The 27916-nt window shown below is 50.0% G+C and overlaps 13 protein-coding genes and 1 non-coding gene across 14 annotated transcripts; 7 read left to right on the plus strand and 7 right to left on the minus strand.

The window, feature by feature from the left end:
* Positions 1 to 258: 258 nt before the first annotated feature.
* ASPSYDRAFT_t106 lies at positions 259 to 330 on the plus strand. The gene has a single exon. It is a non-coding gene; the product is annotated as a tRNA-Cys (tRNA).
* A 1095-nt stretch (positions 331 to 1425) lies between these two features.
* On the minus strand, positions 1426 to 2830 carry ASPSYDRAFT_33440 (uncharacterized protein; the record flags this gene model as incomplete). Its single annotated transcript, XM_040845092.1, has 4 exons — positions 1426 to 1988; positions 2045 to 2570; positions 2619 to 2646; positions 2715 to 2830. The coding sequence occupies 4 exons, from the start codon at positions 2828 to 2830 to the stop codon at positions 1426 to 1428; spliced, it is 1233 nt and encodes a 410-aa protein (XP_040700142.1).
* A 681-nt stretch (positions 2831 to 3511) lies between these two features.
* On the minus strand, positions 3512 to 3995 carry ASPSYDRAFT_59673 (uncharacterized protein; the record flags this gene model as incomplete). The annotated part of the gene is made up of 4 exons (XM_040849736.1): positions 3512 to 3538; positions 3602 to 3683; positions 3801 to 3832; positions 3900 to 3995. 4 exons carry the CDS (start codon positions 3993 to 3995, stop codon positions 3512 to 3514), a joined length of 237 nt encoding a protein of 78 aa, XP_040700143.1.
* ASPSYDRAFT_206603 (NUDIX hydrolase) lies at positions 3908 to 5829 on the minus strand. Its single transcript, XM_040843907.1, has 2 exons — positions 5205 to 5829; positions 3908 to 5157 (listed from the first exon to the last, which is right to left on the minus strand). Exons 1-2 carry the CDS (start codon positions 5693 to 5695, stop codon positions 4308 to 4310), a joined length of 1341 nt encoding a protein of 446 aa, XP_040700144.1. The 5' UTR covers positions 5696 to 5829; the 3' UTR covers positions 3908 to 4307.
* Positions 5830 to 6035: 206 nt separating this feature from the next.
* Positions 6036 to 9016, plus strand: ASPSYDRAFT_47628 (SPX domain protein). Its single transcript, XM_040847468.1, has 2 exons — positions 6036 to 8513; positions 8566 to 9016. Exons 1-2 carry the CDS (start codon positions 6273 to 6275, stop codon positions 8692 to 8694), a joined length of 2370 nt encoding a protein of 789 aa, XP_040700145.1. The 5' UTR covers positions 6036 to 6272; the 3' UTR covers positions 8695 to 9016.
* A 57-nt stretch (positions 9017 to 9073) lies between these two features.
* Positions 9074 to 9908, plus strand: ASPSYDRAFT_134254 (DsbA family oxidoreductase; the record flags this gene model as incomplete). The annotated part of the gene is made up of 2 exons (XM_040840667.1): positions 9074 to 9177; positions 9261 to 9908. The coding sequence occupies exons 1-2, from the start codon at positions 9133 to 9135 to the stop codon at positions 9906 to 9908; spliced, it is 693 nt and encodes a 230-aa protein (XP_040700146.1). The 5' UTR covers positions 9074 to 9132.
* A 425-nt stretch (positions 9909 to 10333) lies between these two features.
* On the minus strand, positions 10334 to 12702 carry ASPSYDRAFT_156046 (6-phosphofructo-2-kinase PFK26; the record flags this gene model as incomplete). Its single annotated transcript, XM_040842521.1, has 2 exons — positions 10334 to 12158; positions 12416 to 12702. The coding sequence occupies 2 exons, from the start codon at positions 12700 to 12702 to the stop codon at positions 10334 to 10336; spliced, it is 2112 nt and encodes a 703-aa protein (XP_040700147.1).
* Positions 12703 to 13988: 1286 nt separating this feature from the next.
* Positions 13989 to 14494, minus strand: ASPSYDRAFT_91604 (uncharacterized protein; the record flags this gene model as incomplete). The annotated part of the gene is made up of 2 exons (XM_040852515.1): positions 13989 to 14390; positions 14486 to 14494. The coding sequence occupies 2 exons, from the start codon at positions 14492 to 14494 to the stop codon at positions 13989 to 13991; spliced, it is 411 nt and encodes a 136-aa protein (XP_040700148.1).
* Positions 14495 to 15300: 806 nt separating this feature from the next.
* On the plus strand, positions 15301 to 16966 carry ASPSYDRAFT_59677 (FMN-dependent alpha-hydroxy acid dehydrogenase; the record flags this gene model as incomplete). The annotated part of the gene is made up of 5 exons (XM_040849737.1): positions 15301 to 15328; positions 15391 to 15440; positions 15513 to 16701; positions 16753 to 16826; positions 16880 to 16966. 5 exons carry the CDS (start codon positions 15301 to 15303, stop codon positions 16964 to 16966), a joined length of 1428 nt encoding a protein of 475 aa, XP_040700149.1.
* Positions 16967 to 17360: 394 nt separating this feature from the next.
* On the plus strand, positions 17361 to 19956 carry ASPSYDRAFT_156908 (putative C6 transcription factor; the record flags this gene model as incomplete). Its single annotated transcript, XM_040842604.1, has 7 exons — positions 17361 to 17455; positions 17510 to 17918; positions 17974 to 18181; positions 18235 to 18266; positions 18324 to 19599; positions 19654 to 19823; positions 19879 to 19956. The coding sequence occupies 7 exons, from the start codon at positions 17361 to 17363 to the stop codon at positions 19954 to 19956; spliced, it is 2268 nt and encodes a 755-aa protein (XP_040700150.1).
* Positions 19957 to 20321: 365 nt separating this feature from the next.
* Positions 20322 to 21122, plus strand: ASPSYDRAFT_156235 (ubiquinone-binding COQ10-like protein; the record flags this gene model as incomplete). The annotated part of the gene is made up of 2 exons (XM_040842539.1): positions 20322 to 20819; positions 20904 to 21122. The coding sequence occupies 2 exons, from the start codon at positions 20322 to 20324 to the stop codon at positions 21120 to 21122; spliced, it is 717 nt and encodes a 238-aa protein (XP_040700151.1).
* Positions 21123 to 21352: 230 nt separating this feature from the next.
* Positions 21353 to 22443, minus strand: sod4 (mitochondrial 37S ribosomal protein mS42; the record flags this gene model as incomplete). The annotated part of the gene is made up of 4 exons (XM_040849738.1): positions 21353 to 21880; positions 21941 to 22065; positions 22151 to 22331; positions 22384 to 22443. The coding sequence occupies 4 exons, from the start codon at positions 22441 to 22443 to the stop codon at positions 21353 to 21355; spliced, it is 894 nt and encodes a 297-aa protein (XP_040700152.1).
* A 691-nt stretch (positions 22444 to 23134) lies between these two features.
* ASPSYDRAFT_59680 (uncharacterized protein) lies at positions 23135 to 24508 on the plus strand (the record flags this gene model as incomplete). Its single annotated transcript, XM_040849739.1, has 1 exon — positions 23135 to 24508. The coding sequence occupies one exon, from the start codon at positions 23135 to 23137 to the stop codon at positions 24506 to 24508; it is 1374 nt and encodes a 457-aa protein (XP_040700153.1).
* Positions 24509 to 24817: 309 nt separating this feature from the next.
* On the minus strand, positions 24818 to 27715 carry ASPSYDRAFT_156237 (uncharacterized protein; the record flags this gene model as incomplete). The annotated part of the gene is made up of 5 exons (XM_040842540.1): positions 24818 to 26287; positions 26353 to 26598; positions 26889 to 27013; positions 27057 to 27304; positions 27369 to 27715. 5 exons carry the CDS (start codon positions 27713 to 27715, stop codon positions 24818 to 24820), a joined length of 2436 nt encoding a protein of 811 aa, XP_040700154.1.
* Between the last annotated feature and the right edge of the window lie 201 nt (positions 27716 to 27916).

Here is a 27916-nt window from a genome sequence, read left to right on the forward strand (position 1 = left end):
ACCAGTCAGATACCCGAAGCCGCAATCTCCCAAGTCTTCTGTTGCAGGACAACAACTTCGTCGAACGGACAGACTTCTCAGATGCGAGCAACGATAAAGTGCCACAACTACGAGGATACCAGCCCGGGCGGAACTCCCCTTCCACCTCCGTCAGCCGAAGACCCGCCAAGACCCACACTCCACTCATGTGATCGGACAAGCCCGCATAAGCGCTATGTCTTACCAAGCCTGAATTCCTCACCGAATTTATATCCACTAGGGTCGATAGCTCAGGGGTAGAGCAAGCGGCTGCAGTCCGCTAGGTCGCGCGTTCAATTCGCGCTCGGCCCTTTCATTTCTTTTTTGCGATTTTTGGGGATTTTTGGAGCGCACCTTTCATCAAGATGGCTGCAGTCAGGCTTCTTCCGCTCGATAGGAGTCACGGGACCAACCCGTGTGTCCTACGAGGACATATGACAGCAGTACTACGGATGGAGGAACACAACCAAATAAGAAGAGTGTGTGTTCCATGTTATCCTTTGTTTTTATTTCATTTGATAGTGTTTGGACCATGAACGCGCAACCTCGTGGACTGCTTGCTGCATGGTCATACCAACCGATACTGTGTAACTATATATTTTGCGTACCCTGACCAACACATAGCCAATCGCCTACAATACATAGAACACTACCACCAGTATCCAATACCGGCTACAATCATACAAACGTACAGTAGTGGTCACTCGCATTGCACAGAGGAAGTGTTTTGAGGTCAGTACTTCATCGGAAATTACATGAACAGCGTCGATAGATTTAGAGATATAAAAACGTTGATCGTGCTACACCCCGTAGTCTCTATATTAAGAGTAAGTGCAAGATTACGGCGTAACTGCTTCAATGACCTATTTAAGCCCTATCTATCCAGCCCAGCCGACGCTCCTCGCCAGCCAACTGACTGTCCAATCCGCTCCCCCAAGATTTATATGTCGACAATATGGGTCAAACTAGAATACAGAATGAAGAAAAGATAGTGTGGGTATTGAAAGAAGACGTGCACATCGCCCAAACAGGCAACGAACGCGCCAACAAGATCGAAAAAGAGAAGATAGAATGAGATATCGAAGAGCAACCAGATGCACGCTCAATAACCACAACACAAATGCCAACAGAAGCTTTCTTTGCAGTGCCATTCAGAAATAAAAAATGAGACGGCGGATTCTCTGCAAATTCTTGTTGTATCATTTTGAAAATTCATTGCTTTCGTGAACCATAACACCACCGTTATCCCGTAAGTGAGATTATTAGAGAGGAATAAAACTGGACAATCTGTAGAGTCGAAGGGAAGGGTCGTAAGACAGGATAGACGACGGGGTGGCTATATGAATAGAGAAGTCGTTCGGCAGATACCTTCTCCAACCAGATAGCCAACCTAGGTATCGCCGCCAGCTATTGGGATGCAGGAGTGGCAGCAGGAGCACCGTTCGGTCCTCCGCGGCCGCGGCCACCACGGCCACCCCGACCTCGACCGCGGAAGTCACCACGGCCACGGCCACGGCCGCGACCACGTCCGCGGAAGCTAGGCTGCCTCTGGTGCCGATTGCCGGCGGACTCGAGGCCATTGTCGCCAGGCTTGGTGGGTGCTGCGCCTTCCTCGGGAGCGACGTCGGCGTTAATATTGGCAGGAGTTGCCTGGAGACCGGTCTCTGTCTCGGCCGGATCACGAGGAACCTCGACAAAGCCATCCGTGTTTGTGGAGGAGGCAAGAGGATCATTGTGCGGCTCCCAGGCCGCTTCGGCGACCGCATTTGCACCGTCCGAAGCGAGGGTCTGCGGGGGTGGAGCAATGTTCTCAGTTCCAGCAGCAGAACCTGTAGCTTCGTTTGAAGTAGCTTCGGTAGCATAGGTCTGATCTTGGAGCTCGGTGGATGCCGCGTTAGCTGCCGTAGGATCAGACGCGGTTGCAGCTTCCGGATCCTTTGTTTCTTCGGAAATTTGGACGACCTGGGAGTCTGAGAATCGAGATGTTAGCTTTGATCCTCATATAATACACCAATAGAACACTCACAGGTGATGTCTAGTATGTTACCCTCAACACTGCTAACTTTCTCATCAGTGCCGTCGATGAGTTTCTGCATCGAAGCAACTGCACTAAGATCACCACTATAGACTTGCGCGAGCACACCTTCAAAGGCGAGGGTATCGACCTCAGAGCCGAGACCACGGTGCCTCCTGACTGCAGCAGCACAGAGGAACTTGGCCACACGCAGCAACTGCTGGCTGAAATCCTCCTTCTTTACTTCAGGAGCTGCCTGAGCGGTTGGTGCATTGGCGGCTTCCTCCCGGAGAGCCTCCAGCTCCTTGTGCGCCTTCTCGAGCTCCGCCTTCTGGGTAGCTAGGCGCTGTTCGTAGAACGTCGCGAACTCCTTGTAATGAGCGATCTGCTCTTCTAGCTGCGAAACGGCGGCCTGGAGAGCAGGTTTCTTCAGGGCTTGCGCCTTTTGGTCATTGTTGATCTTCTTCTCTGCAACCAGCTCATCCAGTGTCTTTTTCGGGTTCTCGGCGATGATGGCGTCAACTTTAGCGGTCGCATTCTAAATTGCGTTAATACAAGGAAAAACATCGCGACTCAAGCTACTGACCAGCTTCTTCACATTGTTGCGCAGGTTCCTAAGTATCGGTCAGCACCCGCGGACAAGCAGTCAGTGAGAAATGCGAAAGCTCCGACGTGACCATACTTATGAAGTTCTTTGTAGTGTGGAAAACCGGAAATCTCTGAAGCAGTACCGGCAACAGAATTGTTAACACTGGTTGGCTTTGCTTCTGAGAGAGCAGGAGATTGCGCTGCAGCCATGATGTAGGTAGAAGATAATGGAAGGCGAATTTCGTTTCGGAGGTAATAAGACGATGCTGAGGATTGGGCGAAAAAGATAAAAAACGAAAAGTAATAGAGATGCAGAGCTCAGACGGCAGCCTAGAAGAATACACGAAAGGAAGTAACAGAAGGAGGAGAGAAAGAGAGGAGGAACTGACGTGTAGAATCAAGTGGAGGGCAGAAGAAAGAAAGGTGAAAGGCGGGCCCGTCACCGATCATCAGCGCCGCCCTGGTTTGTCGCGTGCTGTAGGGGCCAGCCCAACAGTGGCACAGGCACTGCCTGAGGCTAATCTATATATAACGACACTATTTACTTGTATGAAGAATGAGTATCCTATTGGGAATGATCGCGGCTTTCTAAGGCTGTCCATTGAGTACAAGGACCATCTCTTCGCACCGATGAGGCTCTCGCGCAGCTCCAATTCTTGGACTCTACAACGGTCACGCATGGCTACACCATGCGTACACCAAAATGGGTATCATAACTGTAAATAACGCCATAAACTCCGTCCATATCGGGAAAGGTGACAATATTTCCGATAGAAATCAAGACGCCGCGCGCCCAGCCCTATGCCGGCTATCGCCCATCATAACCCCATGCCGCGTAAATCTCGTCGAAACATTCTTAAAACTGAGTGTAAGCAAAAGAGTTCACTCGGTTCAGCCTTTGAATTTCCGCAACGTTTTCTGCGTTACCAAAGCCCCATGAATCAGCATTATCCCTGAGAAATCACCGGAGTCCAAACATACTTCAGTCACCTTGCGAACAGAATTCGGGCTAATATTTTTTTCACCCGCCTTGCGCGATCGAATCGAAGCTTCACGCATCAATCTGTTATCATCGTCAGAGCGGGTCAAGTCGCGACGCTATACACGCCGTTTCGGATGCGGAATCGCAAACTGAGAGGACAGCGCGCGGACGAGAGGGAGTGGTGAAGCGTTGACTTACTCTTGCATAAAGAGCATGTAATCGAGAAAAATCTGGCAGCAAAACCATAGGCATTAGTGATTATTTAACAAATAGTCCCTCGGGTGATGCATTGTTTACCAAGATATCGGCGTTTTTGCTCAAGCTGCGGTTTGCTTGAGCTTTGACTATTCGCTTCACTGTCGCGCGGGGATAAAGTTTTTGAGCCGCAGCCATCGCAGTAACGCGTGATGGGTGTTCGCTTGGGAGTAGTTTGCTTTCGAATTGACAATGTTGATAATGTTAATACTTAATGGTGATGTTGATTGCGGTTGTCCAGCCTCTGGTGGATAGGTGCTTTACATAATCTCTTATCGGAAACTGACCGAGACGGCGAGTTTTTGGTATTTCAATTACCATACCCCGTTATGACGCAATGGACTCTAGGTGGAACGAATAGAGTAATTGAAGTTGAGATCTTGACTCTAAAAGCATAGACTGGGTATTTGTTCAACAAGAAGGCAGATAGCCCCTGTTTGATTAGACTGTTTATATAATGAGTTTTCGGCGGAGATATCTCCAAACGCATAAAGCCGCCACAGACCCTAGAGTCACTCGCCAGGCAACGAAGATATAGAGCGCGACTCGGACCTTTTCATAGTAACCCCTGAGCATGATGCCGACCGCGTACGCACTTCCATCTGAGCTCTTATCGGATGATCCATAATATCTTCCCACCCCAAGCCCTCCGATGCCGACTTGGTTACGGTCGTCGCTCTCATGCTCCTCAACAACCGGCAGCGCTGCCGTTTCGCCATCAATAGCTGTATTGCTCGGCCGACGCCGCGCCCCGAACCTGACCTGGTGCACATTGCGTTTCCGCAATTGGTAGGTAAGAATGTTTATGAGGAGGCGCAAGTCAGGGGAGGTAAAATTGGGGTAGTTCCAAAGTTGGACGGCTGTGTGAGGAGGGAGCATGTCCAAAAAGTCTGCTAGTATGCCGAGTGTTAAGCCCCAGAGAAGGAGCGGTGGTTTTTGGTTCGAGCTAGCCTGAGACCTGCAGAGCATTGATTTGCATCTTTGCAGCCAGGTGAGGGTTTGAGCAGTCTCGAGATTGCGTATGAGATTTGTACCGCATTGCAAGGTCTCAGTAGGATTCAAACTAATTGCCGAGAATTGCATATAGCCCATCATAGTCCGGCTTGCTAGACGGGCCATTAGACCCCCTGTATTTGCAAGCCGCTGTGTCATGTCGACATTCTCTACAGTCCGTGACGCAGGTGAAAGGAGGACGTTTAAGGATACCCAGTGAGTCGATGCCACTTCGTCGGGCTGTAGTTCGAGAACGGGGGAGTCGCACCCCGTTAGGAGGAAGACATACGGACAGAGGACCATCAGCCTGCCTCAATTAGTACAGTTAGATAAGCAGAAGGCCAGGGGACATACGGAACGCTTCCCCAGCTGGATGTTACTACCCGTTCAGGTAGATTTCCCACGTATATGCAATCGTCGGTTGTTAAGTCGAGGCCGACTTCTTCCGAGGCTTCTCGAATTGCAGCCGCTCGATCATCGGCATCGTCTGGATCTCGTTTCCCTCCAGGAAGCGCCACATGGCCAGTCCAACGGTCCCCAACGCGCGAAGCTCTTTTGATGAATAGGACCTCGGGATCTCCGTTCTGCACCCACGGCTGGGAGAAAAAGGTGCGTAGCTGATCTGTCACAGGGGCGTTGGCGTCATTTTGGACGAGTGAAGATAGGTCCGGCCGGTGATTATACGTAGGTCGTACTCGAAGGACTAGGGCAACGGAGGCACGTTTCTTGCATTGCGGAGGATTAGGGACATGCGGGTAGGAATTCTGGTAGAGCTCTAGCAAGACATTGTGCAGGGACGAGGGCACTGAAGCCGCCTGTTGCGACGTTGAACTAGCGTCGTGCATGAGGCTCAAAATGTCTAAAATGAATGTAGTAAGAAACTAAACAAGGCGCATGGGTATATACAAGGCGGCGATGTATACAGCAAGTCTTGTAGACGAATTGTGCGGAGTAGAAAGGAGAGAATGCGGAGAATGGGACGAACTCCGAGGATGACAGAGCAAAAATTACTAAGAGCGTAATCAAATAATTTATGAAATATCTATACGATACCGGAAACGGACCGAGCCCACATTTAGCGGTAAACCCATCGGCTCCCCGATTGGTGAGAGCTGGCAGCTTTCCCGCCGCACGTGCTCCAATGTAGCGATAGCAAGCGTCCGGTGCCTCACTACTCACGAGAGCCCGCCTGCCAGACGTTCGACCGGCGAAGCTATATCTGCTCAGGTTCCCCTCCACTTTAAACAAATTCTGATTCAGTTTGAGCCGAGAGAGTGACCTCTTGAAGATATTTCACAGCCGAGGACATCGTTTTTCTTATTATCGCCTTGCTGGTACTTCATCCCCCAAGCTCCATCATACGGAGTACGATCTCTCCACCCCCCACTCCAGAACGGCCCGGTCTGGAGAAATTTTGCTACCATGCGTTTCGGAAAGACCCTGCGAAACTCGGTGTATCCGCCATGGCGCAAGTACTATATCGACTACAACAAGCTGAAAGGCTTACTCAGGGAGCAAGATGTCGCTGGCGATGATAGCGATACAGACAGCTCATGGACGGAACAGGACGAGGAAGCCTTTGTCCAGGAATTGCTCAATGTCCAACTAGACAAGGTCAATGCTTTCCAGGTACAGACTTCGCAGCAATTGAGAGACCGGACTACCGCATGCGAGGATAAACTGCGGCCTTTGGCTCAGGCTGGAGAGGAGGGCGCTGCTGTCATTACAGAAGAGGATAGAATCAGAGTTGCCTCCGAGGCTTTGACGGAGCTTGACGACATTACCAAAGAGGTTAGCGAGCTGGAAAAGTATAGCCGTATTAACTTCACTGGCTTTCTCAAGGCCGCAAAGAAGCATGACCGGAAACGAGGCGCTCGATACCGCGTGAAGCCTTTACTTCAGGTTCGCTTATCACAATTGCCATTCAACTCAGAGGATTATTCGCCGCTTGTTCGCCAACTCTCCGTGATGTATTCTTTTGTGCGGGAAATCTTGAGCACTAGTACCGTTGAACCGGAACATGGATTCGGCAAAGACCATTATTCGTCGTTCAAATTCTGGATTCATGCCGATAATATGTTGGAGGTTAAGACGTTGATCCTCCGCAAGTTGCCTGTCCTCATCTATAACCCCAAATCTTCGAAGGAACTAGAGAGCCACACCAACGACCCTACCATTACCTCACTATATTTTGACACTCCCCAGTTCGATCTCTACACACAAAAGGTTGCTCGCAGCCCCGAGGCTGGCTCGCTACGGTTACGCTGGACCGGAAACCTGAATGAAAAGCCCCCGATATATCTGGAAAAGAAGATTGTTACAAGCGACAATGTCAGCAAGGAAGTCAAAGTTCAATTGAAGCAAAAGCACGTAAAGGAGTTTCTTGACGGGGAGTATCACCTAGAGAAGCAGGTCCATCGGATGGAGGATATGGGTAGTAATGACGTGGAGCAAGCAGGGTCTCTTAAGCGGGACGTGGAAGAGCTACAGTCCTTTATCAAGGAGCAAAACCTGCAGCCTATGCTCCGGGCCAATTACACCCGCACAGCCTTCCAAATCCCCGGCGACGACCGGATTCGTATCTCTCTTGATACAAATCTGGCGCTCATTAGGGAAGACTCCTTGGACAGCGAGCGTCCTTGCCGTGATGAGAAGGAGTGGCATCGTACCGACATTGATGATGCCGGGATGGAGTACCCCTTTCCCGCCATCAGGACCGGCGAGATAGTCCGTTTTCCTCATGGTCTGCTGGAAATCAAACTGCGTGGGAGTGCAGCCCATAACTCAGAGTGGGTCAAGGACTTGATGGTTTCTCACCTTGTCAAAGAAGCTCCACGGTTTTCGAAGTTTGCCCACGGTATTGCACAGCTTTTCGAAGACCACGTCAATAGCTTCCCATTCTGGCTCCCCGAGCTTGATAAGGATATCAGACGTGACCCCGAAACAGCATTCCACGAGGAACAAGAACGTCTGGCCAAGAATGCTGAGGAGGACATGGCTGTTGGAAGTTTCCTTGGGACAAAATCGAGTCCATCTGCGAGGCCTCTTGTGGGATCACCAATCACGAGATTCACAGATCTTGAACCGACACGGGCACGGCAGTCGTCCCAGTTCTCGGCTCCGCAACCCCGACCCTCTGCACCGTCTTTGGCACAGGCTCGCGAGCGCGATACCGATAGAGAACACCAGGAAGAGCCAACACTCCTCGCCCGACAAGAAGAACCCGTAACACAATCTCGCTTAGCCGCTTTATTCCCCTCGTTCATTGGATACAACCGCAACAAAAGACCATCTGTTGTTTTGCCTCCGGGGGTACAGGAGCCAGGAGTATGGATCAAGGATGCAGGTCCAGTCCGCGTTGAGACCAAGGTATGGCTCGCAAACCAGCGAACCTTCATTAAATGGCTGCACGTCAGTATTTTGCTTTCGTCTCTTTCCCTTGGTCTGTACAACGCGGCTGGTAAACACAATGACATAGCTCGTGCATTATCTATTGTATACACCTGCTTCGCTATATTTGCAGCCGTATGGGGATGGTACATGCACGAGATGCGCGCAAGACTTATCCGTCAACGGAGCGGGCGTGACCTCGACAACACCTTTGGCCCAATCGTGGTGTGTATCGGATTGGCCGTTGCACTTGTCCTGAACTTTGCTTTCAAGGTATTTATCCCCCCTTCAATAAGCGATGCCCAGAATCTGACCACGTTTATAGTATTCCTCTACACTCGAAAAACTTCGCGGCGGAGACCAGCCGGTTGGTATACCCGCCATGGACGCTGGCTTTTCAATTGCGCAAAAACCAGAGATTTGGAAAGCCGTTAACCAACAACCTCTTAACTAAGCCACATGCATACAAAGCATGGGCGCCTTCCTCAGGGAAAGTGTGCCATGTTACTTCACTGCGGCGTTGATGTTTCATTCAGTCCGCCCAATCTAGCCGTTTGGTCGACATGTTTCAACTATTAGTTTGATGTTTTCATGACACAGGAGTAGGATAGTGTTTTTGTTTTAGTAGAACAATCAATGTAACACCACAAAATCATGGATATGCGTTATACATTTCTAGCATGGCACTTAGTAACTTAGCCGAAGTGTGCTCTAGCAAGCCCACTTGTAACTTAGTTAACTAGTTAAGTTAATTCCTAATGCTGACAAATCCATACAATGAAGCTTCAAGAATCTATATGAATCCCCGCCTCCAACTACTCATCACTATCATATCATTCTCTCTTACATATCTCACATATCTTGTTACATTAATGATCGAAACCCCAGAACGATGACGAATTTCAAAATCCAAATCACGTCCGACAGCGTCTGCCCGGTACATCCATCTATCCGTCTCCCCTCTCTACCCTCACCCAAAAGCCACCCTCCAAGTCAAAGAACCCTGCTAACAAAAATCAGTGGTGCTATGTCGGTTACAGACGCCTATCACGCGCAATAACAACACACAAAGTCACGAACCCACTGGACACATTCACTATAACCTGGTCGCCTTTCTACCTGAATGCAGGCGCACCGGCGTATCCAGGTGTCGACAAGCAGGAGTTTTATGCGTCAAAGTTTGGGGCTCGAGCACCGACTATGTTTTCGCGGCTGAGCGCGATTGGTGAGGCCGAGGGCATTGCGTTTAAGTTTGGAGGAAGGCTTGGGAGGACGAGGGACTCGCACCGACTTGCTTGGTTTGCGGGGGCAAAGGAGAAGGAAGGTCAGGGGAGTGGGAATGGGGATGGCGTAATCGGGGGCTTGCAGACGAGGGTGGTGGAGCAGTTGTTCCGCGCGTATTTTGAGGAGGAGAAGAATATTACGGAAAGAGGAGTGTTGGTTGATGCTGGAGTTGCGGCTGGACTGGAGAAGGGCGAGGTGGAGGGACTGTTGGATTCAGATGCTGGGGGGATGGAGGTTGATCAGGAAGCTGAGGCAGCGAGGAGGCAGTTTGTGACTGGCGTGCCCTATTTTATGGTGCAGGGCGAGTATGCCGTTGAAGGGGCCGAGGAGCCAGATACGTTTTTGGACATTTTCAAGCGTATCAAGGGCGCGGAAGCTTCTTGAAGAAATATCTACTGTTCAATGGACGCTAGAGTGAAATGATAAGCTGATTTCAATTGTCTGAGACATATGATCGATTTAGAAGCAGTGTTGAAGACTAATACACAACATGGAAACCGACACCATAGAAAACCCCACGCAGAAGCCAATCCAAAATGAGAAGTGTTGCTGCAAACGCCGATGGCATGCGAACATCTAGAAATACACGGCGAAATCAATAGGAGGGCAACGAGGAACCGCTGATGAGAATGAGATTCGAACATGCCATTCAGCGCCGAACAGAAATAAAACACAAGAAAGCAAAAGTGAGAATCCGCACAGTCTCAACCCCCATAAGTCATAAGTGTGTCGTAAAAGAACAGAGGCTTGGTAGAGATGGATCCAAAAGAGAAGCCGACTCTATGTCTAACGTCTCCCTATCGATAGCCTTAAGGATGTGTAGCTTGCTGGAGTTGGAAGTCCGGAATGTAGTCGAACCAGTCGGACTCCGGATTGTAACGATATGCTTTGAATTCCACGCCATAAGGCTTAGGCTCCAACATGTACAACATTCCTAACGGCACATCTAAATCAGCGACCTCGTCACGCTTGAGGCCGCGGAAGTAAGCTAGAAGAACGCGTGCGACTGAGCGATGAGTGACTAGAAGCACATGGTCGGTCATTCGCTCCATTTCGATGATAACTGTTCGAAGTCTGTTTATAATGTCTAGGTATCCCTCGCCACCAGGGCCGGGATAGCGGTAGTACAACTTGTTCCTCTTGCGGGTTGCGTACTCGTCGGGGAACTTGTCGCGGATCTCTTCGTAAGTCATTCCTTCCATTTTGCCCGCATAGAGTTCATCGAGCATCTTCATTTGCTTGACATCATAGTCATCTTCGTTGAAATGATCAACTGATTGTACTGTACGCTGCATCATTGAGCTCCAGACACAGAAATTGCGCGGCCGGTCTCGGGGAATGTACGAAGGGTTTGGTGGAGTGCTATCCCCAGCGCGTGGTGGCATTTGCGACATCATGTCCTTCTGTCTCTGATTCACTTCCCATAGTTTTCTCTGTTCATCAATAAACCGAGTCAACGCCTTTGCGTACCGATGGCCATTCTCGCTCAATTCAGAGTCGCCACCAATACGACCGGCCTGATTGTCCTTACTCTCACCGTGCCTGGTGATCCATATCTGACGTGGTGAGAGGTTGAAGTTGAGTAGGTAGTATACAACCTGGGAAGAGAGGAAGCCGTGAGTTTGATGGGAGACGACCTTGCGCCCCACGTCAATCATGCGGATATACGGCATATTCAACGACTCTTCGTATTCGCCGAGCGGGAAGTACGACTTTTCGTACAGCGCAACACGTTTTTTGAAGTCCTCAAGGGCTTTGACGGGATCCTGGTCTCTGTAATCCGGACCGGACAGCTTCAGGCGCATATTCGCTTCCAGAAGATCTGGATCCTCGCAGCTGCTTTCAAGGAACAAAACGCCGAGTTCCGGACCAGCACGCTTTTGAATATGATCGACAATGGCTTTACGCCGTTCGAGTGTGCTGTTGGTTGCGTCCAAGATTCCAACGCTACCGCCGCGCTCGAGAATGTAATCCAGAAGTTCATCCAAAGTTTCAAGGGCCACTTGCTCTCTCAACTTCAAAGCCTTTTGGTTCTGAGGATCGAAAAAATTGGCGGACTGATCCATTGGCTCTGGAGACGCTTCAACTATCCTTTCCTGATCTTGAGCTTCAGCTTTATTGGCGGGAATAACTGCGGGTTCGTCCGGCATCACAGCCGATTCATCCTCTTGTCCGTTAACGAGGATCTTGGTCGGCATAACAGGCGGCGGAAGAGCATTATCAAGCTCGGGGGGCGATTCATCCTGGGGTGCAGGTACCGATTCATTATTTGCAGATGTCATCCCACCGACACTAACGCTGAGACGACGTACGGAGTCAACGAGTTCTTGTTGCACAGAACTATTTCTGTGACGCCCTGGTGCAGCTGGAGACTTTCCCGCTGCAACGCGACGACGCTCCCCGACATTGAATATTTCGGTATCATGTTGCAGCCAGTTCAAGTAACGGGCAAGTTTCTTTGTAACATAGCTCTTACCCCGTGCGGGTAAGCCGACCATGATAATGACCAGCTTGGAGCCGAGGTCACGCTGAGCGATACGTCCATCGGGAGAGACCTTGGACTTGGTGAGGCCGGGGATGTCAAGGGTAGTGGCACGCACGCGACCAGGTGTAGGCGCCTGGCTTGTAGCTGCACTACAGCGGTTATTAGTTTCACGCCATGTTCAAGAGATAAGAAAAGCAATGCATGAAAGATTATTGATAATCATTAACGCAAGGAGACAAAGATAAAGTATGCACTAGTGATTCACAAAGGTTGGGAATATCCCGACTGGGCAACCGGACATCGAGAGCGTATCAAGACCACCAACAAGGTCTCTGACAGGAAAAGCAAATCTGCAGAGAGAGAACAAACGAACCAATGGGATGTCAGAACGAGATGTAGCACTTACAACTGTGGGGATGAAGGTGCGGTAGAAATCGGAGTGTCTGTTAGGGCGAACCCGACACCATCCCTGGATGCCTGTGATTTCTTGTGGGAATCGGAATGCAGGTCATTCCCTAGCGCTCTTCCGGCAACAGTTTTCGGGGGGGGCATCAAAGTTGCATCCTTTTCAGACCTCGGCTTGCCGTTAGATGCGGTACCGTTCATTGTGGCCGAGTTTCGATTGCGGAAATGTTCGGGGGAAGAGGCGCATGAGATGATCGCTGAGCGTGCAATGTCAGTATGTTGGGCCATCCCCCGCGAGTGGCGCAGGGAATTTGCGACCAGTATGTCGTATGACTGTATGAGGTTGGCCGGTCAGGGTAGGTATTGAAATAAAGAAAGATAAAAATCCCGGTAGCGGGCGATCCAAACGATTTATCGACAGCGCAGCGTCTCAGGTCTTGCACACACCAAGCTGAATGAATTAAGGGAGGCGAGACTGGAGTGTGCAGAAGAAGAGGGGAGCTGGTGGTGGTGGGCGGATGAGTCAACCCACTCGCGAACTGTAACTTAACAGAAAGTGATTTAATTCCCAACAACTCAAACACCTGCCAACAGGCGACGACACGATAGGTCCGGGTTGGAAAACGTGAGATTGCAGGGTATCAGTTGGTGTCTATAAAGTTCTGTGGTGTGGCCTGCGTCATTGAAGGTTTCTTTGCAGTGCTAATAAACCACGGAAGACCCGGAATAATTGGACCGGCACCGATGATGTCAAGTCTCAGCAATCATGAATTCATGATGCCCGGGAAGAGCGAACTGCTTAAATATTCCTGCTCCACACATCGCCCTATCTAGTATCTACTATTTTATGATGCCTGAACACTCCAAGCTTGAATTGTTCTGGGTTCTACTATGTACTGTAGATCACAACAAAAAGAAAGAAGGCTTGGTTCCAGCCCTTGATGGCCGCACGGCGGATACAGAATGCTTGGCCCAGGTAAGGGTGCATCACAATAAGGTGCCTTCTGCCCACAGTCCAGTCTGTTGAATCCAGGAGTATGGCTTGCCAAGGAGTCACTACAGTCGGCTCACTTGCCTATTGTCCTCCTGCGGTTTCGTCGGTCCTTCAGGCACGCTTTGCCTTTACCAATTGGTCCACATCTGCCGTGAACCGACCAACACTATGTCCAGAGGATCAACGTTGTCGCCTGGCGGAGGCTGAGCAAGCTTCAAAACCCTCGAATCCTAGAAGCCGCCTGTCCTTTTGATATTGCGGATGGTAAGGCGTTGTCGTCAGACCATGTAACACGCGCTTTGATCCCGCGAGGGTGTGGTTTCACTGCCCATCAAGACATCCTCTGTGTTCTTGGCACCGTCCCGTGGCCAGTCTCATGACTTCGTGTTCAGGAGTCGCAAGGTAGGATCTTTGTTACGAGGGAGAGAAAGAGGGAGTAACCATGGCCACAATATGCTGCGGAATACGTACTTGGCATTTGGCAGTCGCTGAAGGATACCCGCCATGAGCCTTTCAGTTGATCATCGTCATTGCCCGTGTGGACTTTTCCCACAACCTTCCAAGCTTAGACAAGTCAACCCTACTTATCCAACCTCAGAGTCAAAGCGATGAGCGTGGCATAAGCTGCGATACTCAGGGCCGTTAGTATCACTACAGCATTTCCGCTTGTTCGAAATTTGTGTCGGTGTACTCCGTCGTCGCCTAATTCGGAGAAGAACTGGCGATTGCCCTGTTGGCGTCGAAAGAGGCCGATAATAAGTACCCCTGTACCATAGACAGCAAATAGGGCTCCAGTGCTGTAAAACTCATTGGTAAAGATTTTGAGAACCACAAGCGCGAATGAAAACTGTGAGAGCGCTGTGCGGATATAAGCTCCTTCGAAGGTCCGCTGTGCCGCTCGCACTTCCACGATCTCGTCGTTCGTCAGGGAAACCGTACGGGCGCGGTGCATCCGTAAACGATACCGATCTGCTGCACGACGCTAATACGTGTTAGAGCCCAACCAAGAATTAAAGTCGGTGTCATACACGGTGGTACGAGTGGAAGTACGGGTTGTCATTCCGGGAGCAAACTTACCTCAAACATGGCTTGCTAGTTGGCGAATCTCGAAATCTAGTATACAAGTCGTGCTGCGAGAAGTTGTCGACAGCAGAGTCGACGGTCGTTCTGGGCTCTTTGATGTCACCATAATCATCGAGGTGAGGTGATGTTGCTGAAGCGGTCGTCGCGGAGGAGTCAGCTGGAGTGCAAGGTTGCTCACGTGGACATCCTCGCGCCCTGGCTTTGGACCGCATATTTGGAATATAGGCTCAACACAAAGAAAGTGCGCTGTAGCAATCGTATTTCCTTTTTGATTCTCTATCGAAATGCTACTACTAGTCTTTGGACGTATTATACAGAACAGGGTTATGTTGGTTATGTGTTTTGGATGACAGCACGTCTCCATTTCAACCACCGACCTCCAGAATGACTTCATATAATTGGAGCGGCAATCGTCTGTGCAGCATAAGATTTTCCACCAATGAATTTCTCCCATTAACAATTCCGCCAGAAGCTGCCACTGTCGGCTATCGAGATTGCCCGAGATAGCAGTCAATCGCCGCCCCCATCTTTGGTGGCAGTTCCCCACACCTTTATCCAGACCGCAGAAAAAGGTCGGAGATGGGTCCGACTGAGTAACCGTTTCGGCGGCGACCCATGGGGGCTCGGGCGAGAGGGCCCCGTGTGTTTGCCGGTTTGGTCAGGTAGCAGAAAAGGATTAAGATTGATTGGACCGACCCCGACCAGCTTGATTTGCCTTTTTTCTCTCTTTTTACAGCATTCTTCCTGCTTGTTTCTTTCCTCGTTCCTGGTCCGTCTTCCAATTGTCTGTACGATCGCGCGTTGCGAAAATGGGCAAGGTATTCGACGCGGCGGAGGGTAGGTTTTGCGCAACGAAATTCATACTCATGCGCGACTGCTGCTAACATGTCCCGCAACAGTCGCGAAACACAACTCAAAAGAGAGTTGCTGGGTAATTCTCTACGGGAAAGTGTACGATGTACGGGTCCCTTGTCGCATGTTTTCTGACTGGACTATGTGCTAAATGTCTTTGTCGGGATAGGTCACAGATTTTCTCTCTGAGCACCCCGGTGGTTCTAAGATCATTCTCAAACTTTCGGGCCAGGATGCCACCGAGGAATATGATCCAATCCATCCTCCCGGCATTCTGGAAGAGAATCTTAAGCCGGAGGCCTTCCTTGGGACCGTTGATGCGGCTACGTTACCGAAGCCGCAGGCTGATGCGACCCCGTCCCAAGAGGAAGAGAAGGAGGAGGAGGTTCCCATGGAGGCCCTCCTTAACATGGACGATGTCGAGCAGCTGGCCACCAAGAAGGTCAGCAAAAAAGCATGGGCTTACTACTATTCCGCATCCGACGACAAGATCTCGAAACATTTCAACACAGAAGTTTATCGCTCGATCACTCTGCGGCCGCGGGTCTTTATCGATTGTATGAAATGCGACTTGGACATCTCCGTCCTCGGGCACAAACTTGGGATCCCCATCTATATCTCTCCCGCCGCCATGGCACGCTTGGGTAACCCAGCTGGTGAGGCGGGGATTGCAGAGGCCTGCCGCAGTTTTGGTGGGATGCAAATCATCTCCAACAACGCATCTATGACCCCGGAACAAATTGTCGAAAATGCTGCCCCCGATCAGATTTTCGGATGGCAGTTATATGTGCAAACTGACCGCAAGAAGAGTGAGATTCAGTTGGCGCGTATCAATAGACTCAAGGCAATCAAGTTCGTGGTACTCACGTTAGATGCGCCGGTACCTGGAAAGCGCGAAGACGACGAGCGGGGTAATGCTACTGGTGGTGCTGGTCAGGGTGAGAGCGGTGTTGGGAAACAACTTTTCCAAGGTACAGACCCGACGCTTACCTGGAGAGATACATTACCCTGGTTGGCCCAACATACCGATCTTCCCATAATTCTGAAGGGTCTCCAGACCCATGAAGATGCGTACATTGCGTCGCTCCACGGACCTCAGATCAAGGGCATAATTCTTTCGAATCATGGTGGGCGCGCTCTAGACACTGCCCCTCCTGCCGTACACACTTTGCTAGAAATCCGGAAATACTGCCCCGAGGTTTTTGACAAACTCGAGGTGTGGATTGATGGTGGTATCCGACGAGGAACAGACGTTGTGAAGGCACTTTGCCTCGGCGCAAAGGCAGTAGGAATCGGGCGACCCGCTTTATGGGGTCTGGGAGCTGGGGGTGTTGACGGTGTTAAGCGCACATTACAGAGTATGCTTTCGACACTTTTAAAACGCATGGATAATTTACTGATGTGTCTAGTTCTGGCGGACGAAACGGCCACCACCATGCGGTTGCTTGGTGTTGAGCGCGTAGAGCAATTGGGACCTCAACATGTAAGTGACGGAACTTTCTTTTGCTGTTCGTCATATACTAAACCTCATCATAGATCAATACTCGCGTCGTAGAGCAGCAAATCTATGATGGACCGTCAGGCCTCGATTCTGTGCGGTCGGTATACCGTGCCAAGCTTTAGACACTTTAGACCGGTGTACATTTATAGCGTTTGTTTGTATTCAAGAAGCATCATGAACAGTCGTCATTAATGGAAATATGTCCTACTGATCTAAATGAATCCAAAGCCGTCAGGTTCAACCTGGTGGTAGTATTTGAGTTGATAGTACGGGGTTAGTGGCGGAGATAACAACGGAGACCGATCTAAACGGCCCCCAAAACCTCCAATTGGTATGGCAAGGTCGACTTCTCAGTCTCAACTCCGGGTTTTCAGCATCTGTCCTCGCATTCTGATCGGAATATATTTCAGTTCAATCATCAAACAGATTATACCCGAAACTCTCGGAATTCCAAAACTATATATATTTCCTACCCGTAACCCGGCAATAGTTCGGTCGCCGTCCGAGTATGCTGAGATGGCTGATATTCAGCCCAACGACGCCGCTAATCTCTCTAAAGAGAGAAAGAGAACGAGAGTACAGCTTTCCTGCACAGCTTGCAGGAGCCGAAAGTACGTTGACCAATGTCTCTATAGTAGGAATGCAGTACTGATTAAGATTTCCAGACTGAAGTGCTGCCGTACACACCCTTGCACCAACTGCTTGAAGAGAGGCGAGGCTCATTCATGTACATTTGTCGGCCGCGGGCCCCGAGGGAGGTCATCCCATGGCCGCTCCAGTCCAACTCATGTCCAAGATCGTTTGCAGCATCTTGAAAACCTAATTATGTCTTTCGCCCAGCGGAAACAGCAGGAAGAACCTCAACCCCAGATTGGCTCTTCCCCATCGGGGACCCCGCCTAGTTTATTGTCAAGAGAGCAGTCAGCGATGCTGACGACAGCTTCGCCACCTAAGCCTGAAGGATCTGAACCTGAAAATGAAGGTTCTCCTCCCGGAGGGGCTGGAAAGTTGCTTGTAAAAGATACCGGGACAAGCTATATTGACAGCGCGCACTGGAAAGCTATCCTTGAAGAAGTTGGTGTATCAGTTGCGATTTTTACGCGGGTGCTTTGTGCTAACAGGCTGCTAGATAAACGAGTTCAAGGAGTCATTAGAAGATGACGAACTATCAGATGAAGAAGACCTCGAGAATGATGGCTCCAATGACATGGAGCCAATGATTTGGTTTGGGATAAGCAAACAAGTAAGCAAGGAGGAATTGTTATCTGCTATACCACCTCGGGCAGTAAGCGACAGGATGGTCTCCTATTTTATGAACTCAAAGGAGCCTATAGTTGGTAAGTAACTTGATTCCACTTTGAAAGAGTGCTTGCTAATATTTAACTCAAAGCAATCCTTCATGTTCCAACCTTTCAAAAAGAGGTACGATGAACACGTCGTATTGTCAAAATTGTCGAACTTCTCACTAAGACGCTGTAGTATAATAATTTCTGGTCCGACCCGCGACAAGTTTCACTTCCATGGCTTGGAATGTTGTATTCAATTCTGACGCTAAGCACTTTGTTTTACCAACGTGTTGGGGACCCGATAAATGGTCTTACTGGAGATTACACCGAGATCTGCCATACATTCAGAAAAAGAAGTGCACATTGCCTTGTCCAGTCCAATTATATTGTTGCAGGGCAGTACAAAGTCGAAGGACTGTTCCTCTATACCATGGGAGAGTTTTACAAAAAGCATGATGTCAAATCAGGAGTCCCTTACCTTCTAGGTATTACAATCAAACTAGCTATGCAGATGGGCTATCACAGGGACCCACAACAATTCCCAGCTATATCTGCTTATGAAGGAGAAATGAGAAGGCGTGCATGGGTGTTTCTCTGCCAGCTTGACGCTTTGATTTCATTTGAGGTCGGCGTTCCCCGGACAATACAAGACGGACAATATGACACGGAGCTACCACGTAACCTGTCCGATAAAGATTTCAACGAAGAAACATTGCACCTTCCTCCGTCACGACCGCTGAGTGAGATAACCACGTCGACGTACGTCATTTCCAAGTCTCGCTTAATGATTATCTTCGGGAAGATTCTCGATATGGCATTTTCGCGGATACCAGTGACTTATGAGGAAACCCTTGAAGTCGACCGACGACTGGACGAAGCACATAGCCTAATACCTCCTGCATATAAGATTCGACCCATTAACCAGTCGCTTGCAGACCCTCCAGAGTTGATATTCCAGCGATTTACCCTGTTAAATGTATACCAGAAGGCTCGCTGCGTTCTTCATCGAAGGTACCTGGGAGAAGAGCATACAAACATGCGGTACGCATACTCGCGGATGGTATGCATTGGTGCATCCAAGAAGATCCTACAAGTTCATGCAGACCTACACCGTGAAATTCAACCAGGGGGCCTGTTGTATCGGAACAGACTATTTCCCAACTCGATTCAGTATAACGACTATCTCCTTGCGGCCATGATCCTTTGCATGGAACTGTCATATAACCACGCTTCCGGGTCTCCGGGAGCAAGAAATGATGATGTGACTGTCGTGGTCAAAGATCGGGAAGATCTGATATCTACATTGGAAGACTCACACCAAATACTCAAGGACCTGAGCCAACAATCCGCGGACGCTCAAAAAGCTCACGCAGCGTTAACAATCATGCTCCGCAGAGTAAAGGACGACCTGCATACTATACCACCTCCGAAAACAACAACAAACAGCCAGAATACTGAAGTATTTAATGGTAAGCTTGCCCTTTTATTTAGACACATAATACAAGGTGCTCATCTGGTTATAGCGCCGCCACCACCGTATGATGCCTGGTCGAAACTAGACACACCAACTTTGGACAACCCACCATTCCCTACAAATCCAGTGCCAGAGCCTATATCTGCTATAGGTGCACCACCGTATGGGTCTCTTGATGTGATTGAGGAAATGCTTGATACACCTGCTAATCTTGATTGGGTAAGTTTGAGTATTACTTACAATGATTAAATATAGTATGTGCTAATTGTAGGAGCAACTTTGGGACCAACGAATTCAGAATCGGGAGAGCTTTATGAATGTGGAAAATAATGATTTGTGGTACGTGCAATAAGCGTCCAGGTATTTACCATGATCNTAAGTATTTTACTTGGCGTGAGGGGCCCCTATATGGACCCGTGGTCCGAAATATGTCAATTGGTTTTAAATAGTAGTTGTAGTTTCTGTTATAACAGAATAATAAGCATTTTGCAGTATTATTTGATTGTTCGACATCTTGCTCCAAATGTCAGGACAATATATGTTTATTTATGCAGATAGTTTTATGCTGGAAATGACTAAGCTTTCTAGAACAATTGTTAGTTAACTATCGAAGATCAGCTTTCCAAGATTATCCGGATAGAAAATAAGCAACGAAAATACCAATTGATAATGGAACAATAACCACAATTGTGTCTCAATCCTTTCCTTATACGAATCATGAACCGCCTATTCCCATCACGATGCCTCGCCCGCATCTCGAAACCCTCCATTTGGTCTGAACCATCTAGATGCCGCCACCTCCAAACCTACTATAGCAAGTCCCAACCGCAACAATCCAGGCACAATTATAGACCAACCTCATTCCAGCACCTCCAAAGACGAACGTTTCTCTCCTCGTTTATTCCGTCTCCGCCACAAGCAAAAAATGGCAACGGTAACGGCGGCAAGAACAACAACGGCCGCGTCCTAACGGCCTCTCGTACCCTCCCTTACGCACCCCCGCCTCTCTTCGAAGTGATCTCCTCCGTCGAATCCTACGCCACCTTTCTCCCCTTCCTCAATTCATCAACCGTTACAGCGCGCGATAAAGAAACAGGGTATCCGACACAGGCTTATCTGACCGTCGGATACGGACCGCTGAGCGAGACGTTCACATCGAAAGTTGACTGCGATTCGGAGAAGTGGGTCGTGGAGGCGCGGTCCGGCGAGAAATTCGTTGAGAAACCTAGTTCAGGTTCTGGATCGGGGTTTGGACTTGGAGCTTTGGCTGGATTCGCGGGATTCCCTGGGGCCGACGAGGGGATCTTCGAATATCTGAGTACCAAATGGGAATTGGTCCCTGAGTCTGGGTCTGCTGCTGGTACTAGTGGCGACCCGAGGACAACAGTGAAGTTAGAGATCCGGTTTGAGTTTAAGAATCCGTTGTATGCGACTATGATGGGGGCGGTTGAGGGGCAGATGGCTGGGGTGATGATTGAGGCATTTGAGAGGAGGATAAGGGAAGTGAATGGGGGCTGAGTCTGTATAGATATTCGATAAATGTACAATATGGGTTGGATATTGGAGTATGTATTGTAGATGGGTATTACATGTTTAGATATGCATTGAGCGGACTGGGCTATTTTCAATGAGACTTTCTCTATGCGATGTTTTCTACATGCGATATTTCGCTGTACATTAGATGAACAAATCCTAACCGTAGTATATAATACAATTTCTTAAATCAAACACGTTAACCCACGCTGCACTCATGCCATGCGAAGGTTGTGAGACATGCCACCTGGAGCCCGGGTTGACTTTGAGCTAACAGCGTTGTAGTTGTCAAAAACCACCTCCCAGTTAATTCTGTCCCACCACCGCTCCAGATACTCGGCTTTTCCGGCAATACCGTAATCCATCAACCAAACGTGCTCCCATGTGTTGACACAGAGGATGGGCTGGACGTCAACAGCTCCGGGTGCGAGGTTCTTCTGGTTTATGGCATGGGCGCCCATTGCACCGGCGTACTGGTTACCGAGGGCAGTGTCGGGGGTGTGCGTAGCCATGTCCATGGGTTGTCTCCGCGCATGAGCTGCTGGGTACGGCGATCCCGCGTTGTATGTGCAGAAGATGTGAAGTAAACCCTCCCGTTCGAGGTTCTTGGCCAGCCAGACAAAGCCGGGACCGAACATGGAGTTGGCGGTCGCGAGGAAATCGAGTTTGAGGGATTCGACGGAGGAGCAAGTGTCGACGATATCCTTGGCGAACTTCTCGGGGATTTCGGTGTGAGTAGGAGACTGTAAGATAAATTTCCGTCAGAGGATTGAAGCCCTAACAAAACCTAGTTCAGTACTCACAATGCAGTTGAAGAAGAAATGGTTGTTGTGAGCCATTGAAGCATAGTTGAACACGGACGCCATTTCCGGACGACGGGAGTACTTGACCAGCAATTCTCCGGGTTTCGCATCGGCATCGACGGTGTCTATAGCAAGAACATCAGTTCTCTGTTGCGCGCAATTCCTGACGGTATTCCGTTCCAAATAACAGCAGTTCGGGGCCGGCCTTACCCTGTGTCAACAAGTTCAGCTTATTGACGAGGAGGCTCTGATATTGTGTCCAAGAAAAGTCGTAACCCTCTGGCGATAGAAGCTCCGGAACTCCATTTTCTTTGAAATATGCGCCGTGATTTAAGCTGGGTACTTGGTGCAGTCCTCGAGTCTGGAAGCGTGGGAGAGCGGAGATGGGTTTCTAAAGCACAACATGTTAGCTGGGCCGAGTTATTGGGACATGCGTGACTCGCCTGGCAGATGGAGGAGGCAGCACGCAGGGACGCCTGCGGCCGGAGGAATCGATTGAGCATGGTGATAGGTTGTAGAGGGAGAAAGCCGCGAGAAGTCCGTCCGACAGTCCAAATCGCAGCTTTTCCCAACTGCAAACCGGCAGAATTTCCTTTGCCAGTTCCCGATTTGGACTAGCGTGGCTGAGGTAACCAGGCGCCAACGGGAGCCAATCACGGCCCATAGATCCCCTGTCCCTGGCCGTTGCATCTATTTCTGGCTTTCCTCTGGATATCGTCAGTTCATCTCTGCTTGCTGCAGTCTGTTAGCTCTACGCGCCTTGATTTTGGCCTATCGAACCAGGTGCCCTCATGTGGACCCAACATGGACCACCCCATAGGACCCATTGTCCCGGCGGCTCTTCGCTCGTCGCCATTAGACCAGCAACTATGAGCCCCATCTCTTCTCTCTATTATAGGACCACGGCGCCTACAGGAGCGTGGTCTTGGGTTATTTCTGTAAAATGATGCAAAAATCGGATTGCGTGGGCGACAAATACCTTGCAAGCCCCAGTGTCGGGTCTTCCGGGCATTTTCCCTCTCTGTCTCATGCGGTGCTTTGTTATTCATCCTAATAAAGCTGGGCTCATTGTTGCAGCTCTTTGGCGATTCACTTTTGGTTGAACAGGAAAAATATATCTTTTTTTCTTGTCTCAATATTCATTTCTTCCTAGCTGCATCAATCCTCGTTGTGAGACCAACATATCGCCAGACGATGACAAGGTCTCCTACCCGTCACGTCTCTGTGAGACGCTCCATCCTAATGCTTCTGACAGTCATGACTGCAAATGCATCCACAAACCACGGGCTGAATCTACACCACAAACGTGCCGACACTTGCCCTGAGTCTTCACAGAAATGTAATGGCGCCGGCCTACCAGATAACTTTTGTTGCTCCTCATCTTCAACATGTATTGGCATAGACAGTGGCAGCTCAGCTATCTGCTGCCCTGAAGGCCAGGATTGTTCTTATATACAACCCATCACCTGCGACGTAACGAAGCAGAATGCCAGCCTCCATCCAAATAATGTCATCAAAACAACCCGTCTGGATGACGACTTGCCCAAATGCGGGAAAGCCTGCTGCCCGTTTGGCTACACCTGCCAGGGCAATTTCTGTGCTGTGGACAATACTGCATCGTCATCCACTTCGTCCCGCACGACCAAGACTATCTCCACCTCTACCTCGTCGGAATCTACATCAGAGTCTTCCACGGAACATTCCACTCCGTCTTCTACTGCCGCCGGTGCCGAAACGACAACTGACTCTGCGATTCCTATCGCGGGTGACTTATCTTCCATAACAGCTGTCGACTCATCAAGTATCGCAGAACCAACCTCTACGGCTTCACAGTACTCTGCTGCTCCTTTCAACAACGTATCGGAAACCGAGGATTCCTGCCCTGCTTTCCCAACCAACGCCGTTCTCGCAGGCTTCTTCCCTGGTTCCGTGTTCGGTGCCGTGGCCGCCTTGATCCTGACAGTCTGTATCCGAAGACAACGAAGAAACAAGCTCCCACCAGGCGAAAAGGTCCACCAAAGCACATTTCGCAAATCAACCGGCACACTAATCGGCATATCTGAACCCATTCCCTCGGACGACAGCTCTTTCCGCACGGACTTTCTCCTGAGCAGAAACTCCAAACGTAATTCTGAAGGATCCCGTTCTGTCCTTCAACGCAGCAGATCTCGTGTAAAAAGCCTCTTCAGTGTAAGCCCAAGACCGAGCCCAGCGCCAGCGGAGGATATACCAGCCGTTCCGCCTGTACCGGCCGTCCTGCCTTTACCAGTGACGCCTCGACAGGCCCAGCGGCAACCCAGCACGGAAAGTATTCGTGTCTATACGCCCCCTGGCGTCTTCAATACCACAGGGGACCTTCGCCCCTCGCCCTACCCAGACCAGCAGCGGCCCAACACCACCCTGACCGAGATTCTCGATCGAGCGCAAGCGCAAATGCAAGCTTCTGAGTCGGCTCGTACCAGCACCGCCAACAGCAAAGCCAGTAGTGCGGCCGTCAACAATACAAACCAGCGCTTTCTGCTCCCTCCACCGCAGCAACTGGGCCGGCGCAAACAATTACCTTATTAAACTTGTGCATTCGGATTCGTCGTCGCGTCAATCTCAGCATAAAATGGTACCGCATAGATTGATTGGGATGCACAATCGATGTATTGTAATACACTATATTTCCGTTTCATGGCGAATCAGGCGTGAACTGCAGTCTAGCATTTCAAGCGAGCATATTTTCTTTGTGTATTAACTCTATGTTTATATCACTTCGTAATGCGGCAGGCTGCTATAGCAGAATACATATAATCAAGATAGAATATCTTTATATGAATATCAACAGCATAATAATCTAAAAGAGTAAAATATTGTACTACCAAGAAGTGAAATCTATGACGATGGGACCCCTTGTGTCCTCGCTTTCCACCCAGCAATAACCCTCTTAACCTCTTTCAGCAAGCCCAAAATAAGTGGCACCCCGATAGGTCCTAGTAGCGGCAAGTAGACGGCTACTCTGTGTTCATCAGGGAAGTACATCTGACCGACCATACTCTTCTCGAAGAAGCTGCGTTCTGCTTCTGTCTCTGCAACGCGCGCACTAGCCAGTGCGGACTGGAAGCGTCCGTCGCGAAGATATCCGCATGCAGAAGATAGGTGAGAGAGTGTCATGGTGACGGAGGAAGCAACTGTTGCCGGGATTGGTATTGAAGGGAGGGACTCTGTGAGACGCGCGAGGGAGCCCATTGTTGAGGAAGCGGAGAGGAGGAGGGTTGCAGCGCGGATGCGGATGAGGGTTTGGAGGCGGAAGGGGAGGGATGTTGGGGTTGACGGCGTGCCGAGAAGACTGAGGAGTTGATGGGAGAAGGTTAGGAAGGCTGGCCGGAGGGCTTCACGAGCGAGATGAGGCGGGTTGGAGGGGGAGTCAGTCGTTGTAGGGAGCGGAGGGTTGAGGATGAAGACGCCACCCCATTGTGGGATGATCCAGCTGGTAGCCTTGCTTTCTTTCACTAGGAGGGGAGACTGTGAGGGTGCGGGCACGTAGAGAATGAAGTTGATAGTTGGGCCGCTCCCGATGCTGGGGCTTAGAGGCCATTCTGCGGCGTTGATGAAGGCGCTGAGATTCTCTTCATTCAAGGTCCAGACTGCCTGGGCTTCGTCATGTTCGGGGGCGGGCGCTGTAGGCGAGAAGGTAGCGTAAAGTTGGACTTGCGTGTCGACAGTGAAATTGCTAACTGGGGACAACGCCTGAACAAGTGGAGATATATACTCTTGAACGGCGGATTCAATGTCCCACGAAGAGGGGGCAGATCCTGGTGTGAAGAGAGAGAATGTGAGATGGTACGTCTCCGCGTACTTCATCGATCGTCTCAATCGTTTGGTAATACCTTCCGCAAGTTGAGGGGAGATCTGCTGCGTCTGGCTGTTGGGGGACGCAGGACCGTTGGCATTGCTACCAATCGCATTATTGAACAAAACATGCGCGATTGTAGCTTTCTCCTCCGCGAACAAACGTTGCAGCTCTCCAGCAATAAACGAGGAGAGCGGCGAATTGGATGAGGAAGGAGGCGGAAGTTGGCTTGGAGAATAGAAAACATCGAGCGTGGTCGTATCTGCTTGAAGCTCTGAACGAGGACTCGAGAGGGCATCTTGCGCCTGGAGACGAACGGTTAACGCGGTGTCGGCCTTGCCGGTTACTTGTTGAGCCTCCTCATCAGCCAGCTTTAGGCGTAGATGATGGGCGGAGAACTCGTTGAGATCGTCTAGGGTGTGTTGAGTGACGCGGAGAAGTTGCTGCGCTTCAGCGTCCGGTAGGGACGGGGTATCAAATCGGATCTCCAGTGGAAATACAGGGCGGCAGCTCTAATTACATAAATTCGGCCAGTTAGCTATCTTGCCAGAATGTCATGGAGTTTTGTAGGAGTCACCTTCCCGCCAGCCCAATCGAGCATATCCTGGATGGGCAATTCGGCCCGGTAGATGGAGGTGGTCTTCCACCATATTGGAAATCCCAAGAAGATGATTACAGCCCAGAATGCGGCCACGACCTTGGACCGCGTGTATATAGCGCTGGGCTTCTCCGGAGGGGGAAGGGGGGCGGAGGTTTTGGAAGTCATATCGGGCTGTGAAGACCCGTGGTCTTCATGCTTTGCGCTCATGACAGACAGTACATGCTTTAAAAAGCAAACAAATACCTCGACTACTTGAGATAAAGGAGGTGCGGTGGTGAAGCAGCTTAGTGAGGAAGTAGAAGGCCAGGTGGCGGTGGTTGATTGTCAATGCCGCGGTTGAAGGCGGAGAGCTACCGGTAATCGCATCACAGTATAGCTACCACTTACGATGTGACAAGTAATTTTCTATCATCTTCACGAAACCCCAGCTCTTGATTAAAAATTTTAATTAGAAGTGAAGTTAGTTGAATTATCTATTTCGCCGATATATCTATTCTACCTGGGTATCAAACCGATGCGCCGGACTCCTGCGACATAATGGGCCTAAAAAAGAACATAACCAATGCGGCCATGGATTGGGTTGTTATATTAATACTCCTTTTCGAAAAGTTTCTGGATCGGTTTCGCAGCCTAGAGTCTCGATTAGCAATGGCCGAGATAGGCCATGAAATGGATGCCACTCACATCAATAAACTTCTCAAGATCCTGGTCGAGACTGGCTAAGTCCTCCTTGCGTTTGTTATTCTCGGTAATCAGCGCTTGTTTACGCTTGAGGAGTTCTTGCCGGGCCTGTTCAAGCTTTTCGCGTTCTGCATGTTCGTGATTGATTCGTGCAACCATCAGTTCATGCTCGTTCGACTCTCGGTGCTCGGGATGTAGTTCAAGAAATTCTTCCTCTGGTATTAGAGGAAGCGATCGGTATTTGTGACTAAGGGCGCCGATAGGTTAGCACATGAAGCACTGGAACAAATTTTCATATGATTGTGACGTACTCGTAAGATTCGCAAGCGGCAATCTCCCCGGTCAAGTGTCGCTGCTCGTAATACAGATTTTGAAGCTGAAGATGCAGACGGTCAATCTCCTGCCGGGCCTCCGCGGTGCCCTGCTTGGTGTCTCGAACTCGGAAGATGGCATCGCGATTTTGACCACGGAGCTGGGCGAGAAGGGCGAAAAGGTGCTTCTGGACGGATTGTGGCGATTCGGATATCTGGTCGGGTGTGAGTGACGGGTCCAACAAGGACAGCAGTTTCTGACAAAGATCCCGAGTCTCGGCGGCGGTATTCAACACGGGCAGCAAGGACGGGTCGGAGACGATATCTCTGATAGCTGCTGGAGCCATGGTGATGTCTACTGCGATGGCAAATGACCGTCGAACGACGAATGACGATGGCGGAGAGAAACACTTGGGGAGATGCAGGTGGGATGGTGGGTTGGACTCGGACCGCGAACGTGGAGAGAACGCGCCAACGGATTGGGCTTTGGACGATAGGGCAGAGTGTTGGGCTCGATGATCATCGACAAGAAAAATGCCTAGACGCCC

This window comes from Aspergillus sydowii (assembly GCF_001890705.1).
Source record: "Aspergillus sydowii CBS 593.65 unplaced genomic scaffold ASPSYscaffold_9, whole genome shotgun sequence".
NCBI classification, from domain to species: Eukaryota; Fungi; Ascomycota; class Eurotiomycetes; order Eurotiales; family Aspergillaceae; genus Aspergillus; species Aspergillus sydowii.

Coding starts and splice junctions, on each gene's coding strand:
- ASPSYDRAFT_206603 (XM_040843907.1), bottom strand. CDS start 5,695: ATGCACGACGCTAGTTCAACGTCGCAACAGGCGGCTTCAGTGCCCTCG. Junction 5,158..5,204: donor TCCAGCTGGGGAAGCGTTCC/GTATGTCCCCTG, acceptor TAATTGAGGCAG/GCTGATGGTCCTCTGTCCGT.
- ASPSYDRAFT_47628 (XM_040847468.1), top strand. CDS start 6,273: ATGCGTTTCGGAAAGACCCTGCGAAACTCGGTGTATCCGCCATGGCGC. Junction 8,514..8,565: donor TCCTGAACTTTGCTTTCAAG/GTATTTATCCCC, acceptor CCACGTTTATAG/TATTCCTCTACACTCGAAAA.